The sequence below is a fragment of the Zingiber officinale genome, chromosome 8A (genome assembly GCF_018446385.1).
Source record: "Zingiber officinale cultivar Zhangliang chromosome 8A, Zo_v1.1, whole genome shotgun sequence".
In the NCBI taxonomy this organism is placed as follows: Eukaryota; Viridiplantae; Streptophyta; class Magnoliopsida; order Zingiberales; family Zingiberaceae; genus Zingiber; species Zingiber officinale.
This window is the reverse complement of record NC_056000.1, coordinates 18,217,836-18,226,061: the sequence shown is the minus strand read 5'-3', so window position 1 is coordinate 18,226,061 and position 8,226 is coordinate 18,217,836. Positions and strand designations below refer to the sequence as shown.

Sequence of the window (8,226 nt, the reverse complement as noted above, 5' to 3'; positions counted from 1 at the left end):
GGAGCAGAAGACCTTGCTCGGCCATGGCGAAAGGGGGGCCGTCGCCCGAGGCGGCGTGGATGGAGAGAGATGAGCAGAGAAAAGGGGACGGCCAGCATCTCACAGAAAGAGGTGATGACCAGCATCTCACAGAAAGAGGTGATGAGAGGCGGCGTCTGGGCCGCCTGTGGCTGCTTGCGGCGCCAGCGGTCCGGCTACTCGGATGCGGCGGCGTGCGTGAGGCGGAGCAAAGGAGGACGAAAGCCCCTCCCTCCCTTTTGCTTTGTCTCGAAGAAAATTCCCAAAAATGGAGCAAAACCCAAATCTCCAAAATGCCCTCCCCACGTGTCGTCATCTTCGTTTACCGCACCAATATATTTAGAAATTAAGTATAAACGTAGAAGTATCTATATAATTACTTTAGTTAGTACGATAAATATTTTGTTGATTTTGTTTATTATCATTTCGTATATTTTGAGTTAATATAATATTATAATTCATTTTCTGTTTTCTCTTATATTTCTATTATTATTAATTTACATATAATAATTTAGAAAAATAAAAAGATTTTAGTTTAGAGATATTTTTTTAAGATAAATTAAAAATGGTTGAATATTAATGAACATTAATGATGAATTAAGCTATAATTTATAAAATTTTAACTGTGAATTAATTTGATGAAAATAATAAATTATTATAATATCAAAATTTATTATTTTAAATTTTTTATAAAAAAAAGATTTTCAAACGTGTTAATATAAATTTATATATATCTATATTTATAAAAAAATTGCTGGGCAGAACTTATTTGCTTAAGTTTCAGCTATCGTGGGTTAAAAATACTGTCAAATTGGCCAATCATCGAATGGTTGATCCTTCAAAAATATTGATGTTTAATGAAGCTCATTAAAATAAATAAATCAAACTTAAATTTTATAATATTTAATTCGTTAACTCATGAATATATTTGTTAAACTAATGAATTAAATTATAAATAAAATAATAATAATTTTGATATTGAATATGTAAATTTTATATTCTATTTATGAAATATATATGGATAAATATAATAATTTTATTTATTAGAATAAAATTATAAATTTTAATAAAAATATTATAATTTTTTCTAAATATATAACTTAATTTTTAATGAATATTTAAATTTATAATTTATATTTATTAAACTTGTTTAATCTCAATAAAAACTTAAATAAGTTCGTGAGTCATAAATATATTATTTAAATAAAGTTCGAGCTCAATTTAATTATAAACGAGTCAAACTCAAACATTTAAAAATTCGACTCAGCTTGGCTCGATTACATCCCTACAGGTCGATAGAATAATCATAATTTTAAATCTATAAATTTAATTTTATTATGAAACTTATTATGTCACATTATCATCATATTAAAAATACAAAATTCATAATATTTATAAATCTCATTAATCCACACATCATTATCTATATTTTCTATTTACTATCATTATTTATAATATTTATTTATTAAAAAAATAAAAAAATAAGTGGCCGACCTGAACCCAACATCCAATTTTAATTGCTGAGTTCTTGGGTCTAAAAAAAAATCTAACATTACAGCCACCCTTAGGGCTCCACAGTGCCATATCAGTCAAAGATAAAATTCTTACTCATTTTAAAATATCTTTTTATTATCATAAAATCTTATTCTTTTTTAAATAACTGTCATCTCTTTTCACTATCATAAAATCTTACTCTTTTTTAAATAACTGTCATTGCAAATGCTCTTATAATTGTACGTTGGAAATCTTTAATCCAATTTAATTTAAGATGAATTGCAGATTAAGCGGGTTAATCTTTAAAAAAAAATAAAAATAATTATAGAAAAGATTAAAAAATTTTAAATTTAGGTGTGAATTAGGTTGTAGTCCATTGAGTTTCCTAATTTTTTTTAAATTTTAAAATAAATATTTTTTTCTTAACCTGCGTCAACTCAAATCCATGGACTGATCCGTGCAGATGACGAGTTTAGACAGATCAGTCTACCTAGATTGATTTTAAAATAAATTGATAAAATTGTAACCTAATCTTTTAAATTATTTGGCAGAATGAACTAATATGATAAATTCAATTTAAATTGACAGCTCTGGAAAGGATCTGAACTGGGTTATGCCCAAATCATACTGGTTCGGCCCAAGCTTGTGACGGCCCACCTACGGGGCAATCACTATATATTCCTCCCGAGCTTGTCACGGCCCACTTACGAAGGGCTATCAATTTATGCTCTCCAAACTCAACCTAAGCTCATCGAATCTTCGATCGCGGCCGGTGAAAGGATATTCCTCCACCGAAACTCAACCTAAGCTTCTCGATCGCGGCCGGTAAAAGGATTAAGGTTGATGGCTCTCTCGGGGCGCCTAAGATCTGTCCTCTGTGCTCGATCGGCCGGCGCGTGGTCCCTGGGGAAACTCAGCACGGTAAGATCGGCAGCCTTATCCTATTCTCTCACGTTGAATTTGGTTTCGATTCGTAAGGTCTTATATCTATCTCTGCAACTTCTGATGTTCGTATGCTTTGATTTTTAAAGATTGAGATATTTTCTGCAGGGGTTAAGGACCTTTGCGATCCAGACACAACCAACTGAAGCAAAGGTCAAGGTAAATGCCATAATGAGATTTAATATCTATTATTTTTTTGTTATGCTATTGCTGCCTTTTGGTTTATTCGTGAAAAAACATAGGCGCAGGGTGGTAGTGGAACTTGTTGGATTTGATGCATTGCTATTATTCAACTCTATGAGTTTAGGAAGAAGTAGCTCAAACTGAACTTTTTTTAGTGGTTTGTCATAATGTAATCTGATAATGTATGTGCTACAATATGTTCAATTCATCAATTTGTTTTTTAGACTTCTACACTATTGTAGATCTTCTTGGGGCCATATTCCATATCACTTGAGTATGAAACTCTCATGGAGGATTTCAAAAGATTCATGCATGGGAATGAGAAACAACTGAAACTTTTTTTTATCTTGTTCGTGTGGTTTTCTATGATTGAAACTAGTTCCTCATTTTTATTTCTAGCATTTAGTTAGTGTTTCCTTTCTTGTTGGTAATAGGATACTTGACCTGTGCGTCTTGCCTTATAGCTATGTACCTTATACTTTCTACAGATAAGATTTAGATGCGCCGCATCATGATATATATTGGCATATAATTTCATATATGTGGAATGTGCTTTTATTTGTGCAAACTATTCCTTTATTTTTCCATTGTAGATGTAATTGTATCCTCTGTATGACATCTTAGTTATAAATAGACTTTAACCATATCATAGTTTATTGATTGGACTCAAACCATATCATAGTTAACAAATGGTACAAATTAATTTGTGAACTGTATGAACCTTGAATCACCTGATGTTCCTTTCAATAGGGTTTTTGTGTTTTGAATTTTCACAAAATAAACCATACATTTACACCCTTTGGAGTGAGAATAGTAAACATGCGTGTAAGGCATTTTGTATATGCAGATACATGCACAATTGTGAAAACTAAATTAAGTAATAAATATACATGAGGTGGAAGGAAACTAAACTGCCTTTTGAGAAGAAAGGTGAAAGTTTCTAGTGGATTATCGAGAAGAACATAGCTGGTTTTCATTCTACCCTACACTTCATAGAACTAAATGTTCTTACAATGTAGGTTTCTTCTGGACTTAAAAAATGAAAACTCTTTATTATTAGAGATTAGTCAAAGTGGGAACGAAAATGGTGCATGTGTTGGGTGATTGGGTGAACATATGCCAAATAAGGAATTCCCAATGAGTGCTGCTAAGCAATTTTTTTTGTCTGACAAATAATTGTAATTGATTTCCTATCTTATGTTAGTTCATTAAATTTTCTTGTTTTTATTCATTTTATCATCGTTGAATACAGGTGCCCTTGAAACTATTTGGAGGTTCTGGAAATTATGCAACTGCTCTTTTCATTGCTTCAACTAAAGCAAATGCATTGGACAAGGTCGAAGCTGAGATTCTTGATGTGGTAGAGGCTTCCAAGAGGAGTCCTCGGTTTTCAAAGTTCATCAAAGACATGTCAATTCCTAAAAAGACCCGTGTCAAAACTGTCACTGAAATATTTTCTGAAGCTGGATTTTCTGACGTCACCAAGAATTTCTTAGGTATTATTCTTTTCATTTCCTGTTTTGTGAACACTTTTGTCTACAAGTCATAAAATGTCTATATTGCCATTAGTTTACTATGTAACCTACACATTGCAACGTGTCTATCTGTTAGTTTACTATGTATTCTATTCCATTGCTTTTTTGGTGCTCTGATATGTTTTCTTGTGCATCGTAGTCGTAAAATGTCTATGCTGCCATTAGTTTACTATGTAATCTACATGTTGCAACATATCTATACTGCTATTAGTTTACTATATGTTCTATTGCATTGCATTTTTGGTGCTTTGATATGCTTTCTTGCACATGATAGACTATCACTTTTTACTACATATGCTATTCATAGTCATTTTAGGTGGTGTAGAGATGATATCTGGTTTATGCTAATCTTATCCGATTTTCTTTATGGCCTCTTAATATTGTTTGTTTATCTTTAAAATTAGTGTCTTGTCAAAGTGTGTCTCACTGGATTTCAGGTACCTGATACATGATTTTGTGTTTATGGCTAGCTTTTTTTCAGTAATTTCTCTAGTAGTTGGATTAAATAGTTGATCATATGAATTACTATGGATGATAATTGATAATGATTAATGACTACATACATGCTTATGCCTTAGGACAAGTTGTGTATGCCTACCATGTTTTGATCATGCATCACCCTTTTTTCTGCAAAATTTCTACAAGCTTCATGGATAACTTGTATTGGTTAATATTTAGTACTCAAGGAAAGGTTCATTTAGCTTTAAACCTATTGCGTATCTCAGTAAACCTATGTTGGTTCTTGGTATGATTTTCTTTTAATAATGTCATTATCTATTCCTCTTCAGTATTCATATTTGAAGAACATTAGTGGTTAATAGTAGGTCCTACATGTGATGATTTATTTTGTTTGAATTATTTCAGATTTCCAGTGTTAACTGTTGTATGAACTGAATGAAGCATTTGTCCTATGTTTCTATCCATTTAATGAAATCAAGTGTTGAGGCTTTCTATGAGGTTCAATTGCAATTAATGATTGTATAACGTTGTGACTTTTCTTCCCCTTTTATTTATGAAAGCTGTCTTGGCTGATAATGGAAGGCTTGCACACATAGATCGTATTTCTAAGAGATTTGTTGAGTTGACTATGGCACAAAGGGGAGAAGTTAAAGTCATTGTTACAACAGTGATCGTAAGTCCTCTTAAATGATTCCTCACCTGCACAATGGCTAATTTGGAATTCATTGTTAGTTATAAAGCTCATGATTCAATATAAATGAACCATAATAAATGCTTATCTCTGTTTGAAAATAAGATATCAGTTGATATTACATTATAGTTATTGTCTACCTCTTATAGGGGTAGTACACTCCTTTAAACATTGAGGTCTATGAGATTCTTCGTGATTTAGTTCATCAATTGAACAGAGTGTTATGGGTCATGTTCACTTTGAGTCCTAATTATTTACAGTCAAAAAATTAGATGGGCAGAATGCTTGGGAAAAAAATTGAATTAACAAATGAGGAAACCAATACATAGAATAAAACAATTAATTAGCGAATATGGTATGTGCAATGATTTTTCTGATGCACTTTCTTCCTTCCACCTCATTAAACATGTCAATCAACTAGTATTTCCATTAAAATGATTTTGCCTAGCATGTGTCTAGATTTTCATATTTTCTTTGCATGTTTGTTCAGCAGTTGTTGATGAGTACTACTTGTTATTATTATTAATCTACAAATTGAATTCTTCATGGTAGCTCAACTTTGACAGTTGGTGGTCGCTTTATCAAAATTTAACTAAGGGGGTGTTTGGTTAAATGATGGGAATGACTATGGGTATGGGTTTGATAGTAGGGTAGAATGGGAATAGGAATGGAAATGAAACCCATCAAGTTATATGGGTTTGGTTGATTCTCTTAAATCTAGTAATCATTCCCAAAATGTCATTCCCAAACCCACAATCCAAACACTATCTTTTACTATCATTCCATTCCCTCATTTCCAAATCCATCAACCAAACACCCCCTAAATATTAGATCAGCAGTAAGTGATCAGTTAAATCAAATTTTAAGATGGTACCCAATCTAGAGGTCTTGTAATAAAGTCCTTTAATTTCAATTATTTAAGAGAAATAGTAAATTTTGTGAAGTTGATGCAGTGAACTTGTTGGACTGGCAGCTAGATATTCCACTCTTGCAAATTATCTAAGCAGATATTTTTAAGAATTTTACCTGTGATAGGTTAAGCTTTAGGAGTAAGTAACCCCAGTGAGAATCTAACATGGTCCCTATGCGCCTTCCCGCATTCTAGCTGCTAAATACGATTTGGTGTTTTTGTTGCCAGCCACTTCCTGCGGAAGAAGAGAAGGAGCTTAAGTTGACTATGCAAGATATTCTAGGGCATGGAAAAACTGCCAAGCTCGAGCAGAAGGTACTTTCTTTACCTATCATGTTAAATACAAGAGTGGGTTTAATAAACTTCTCACTTAACAGACTTTGCTTTTAGATCGCAACATATCTGTTTCCACAAACATGTTATTAAAAGAGATGTGGTTTCCTGCAATATATTCTTAAAGCTTTTCTAATAATCTCTACATTTCTTGCTTTTGCAATATGGCAACAGATGTATAAATTCAAACTTCTTCATTATAACCCCAGGTAGTTCAGAATGAGAGAGGAGACTGTATACTGAAACAAACTAGTTTAATGTTGTATACAACTTGTGCAAATGTTCATGATATTTGCATTTTGTTACTTTTTTGCATAGTGGATTAAATTCTTTATTTTCATTCATCCGAAATAGCTTTATTTGTTTTTGCCTTTTAATAAGTTCTTAGATCTTTGTTTATTCCAATTGCTTCGCCTTGAGACAGTCAGAATATTCTTTGTTGAACCATCAGTGTAAAAACCAGAAACCAGTCAGTTGATCTCCTTCCAGCTCGCTTTGTTTTCTATGAATTCTTATCTTTTTCACCTTTTGTGATTCTGTTCTATGAATTCTTATCTTTTTCACCTTTTGTGATTCTGACAGATCGATCCCAGCATTCTTGGAGGATTGGTGGTCGAGTTCGGAAACAAGGTCTTTGACATGTCGATAAAGACCAGGGCCAAGCAGATGGAAAAACTCTTGAGGGAGCCTATTAATTTTGACAACCTCTAGGCCCTCTCCGACGTCCCTCGACCTGCTGTTATTCAATGGTGGTTGACCTGAAATAAATTTATGTGGAGAAGTGAACCCTAACATCCATTGACATGTCTAGCTTGGGTTAAACCCTAACGACAACCATGGAGCATAGCAGGATTATATGCCTGTGTTGGTACTCTTCAATTCATTTTTCACCAATAAAATTAAATTTATTATCTTTAGTTTTCTTTTTTACTTCTCTATCGTTTAGGAATACATCGAACGGAATATTGATTATTTTATAGGTTAGTTCTAAAAGAGAAATTTGTAAGAAAGATATAAAAAATTGCCAAACTAAGGGTTTAAATAGTAATTTTAATAAAAAGATAAAATTTATTCGGAGGTAGTATTCAACAACTGCTGAACTAACCTACGAAGAAAGTATGAAATTACATATGATAGGCAAATCATTCTGATGGAAATACTATTTGATGGAATGTTTAATGAGGTGGAAGGAAGAAAGTGCAACAAAAAAATACACGACTCAGTTTTTTAAAGGACGGTACTGGTAGCCAAAGGTGATGTAGGTAAATTATGATAATCGTTTTTTTTAGTAGATTCGAGAGATTTTATTCGTAAAGAGATTTTTTTACTGGACTATACTTTCCCTATAAGAGGTAGACAATAATTATAATGAGAGGTGTTTGTCGTCAAATTGATATGACCATAATCAGCATAATATATTCATAATTAAATAATTGCGAATTGAAGAAGCCCTAGGATAATATTGAACTTAACAAGCGTAACTGAATTATGGCTTGAATATTAGAAATTGAATATTCCCCATGCCACTAAACTCTGTTTGAACCTTCACAAGTATTCATGTTCATGAAATCCATATTATTCTTTACCGAGCACATACATCAACCATTGCAATATGGTAATAAGTTTTACACATTCTATGACCTTAATAGTGATTTATTTTC

The 8,226-nt window shown here is 32.3% G+C and overlaps 1 protein-coding gene across 1 annotated transcript; it reads left to right on the top strand.

Moving 5' to 3' along the window:
• The first annotated feature begins 2,224 nt into the window (after nucleotides 1–2,224).
• Nucleotides 2,225–7,482, top strand: LOC122012879 (ATP synthase subunit O, mitochondrial-like). Its single transcript, XM_042569539.1, has 6 exons — nucleotides 2,225–2,433; nucleotides 2,563–2,613; nucleotides 3,890–4,133; nucleotides 5,192–5,304; nucleotides 6,461–6,547; nucleotides 7,148–7,482. The coding sequence occupies exons 1-6, from the start codon at nucleotides 2,356–2,358 to the stop codon at nucleotides 7,274–7,276; spliced, it is 702 nt and encodes a 233-aa protein (XP_042425473.1). The 5' UTR covers nucleotides 2,225–2,355; the 3' UTR covers nucleotides 7,277–7,482.
• Nucleotides 7,483–8,226: the final 744 nt, after the last annotated feature.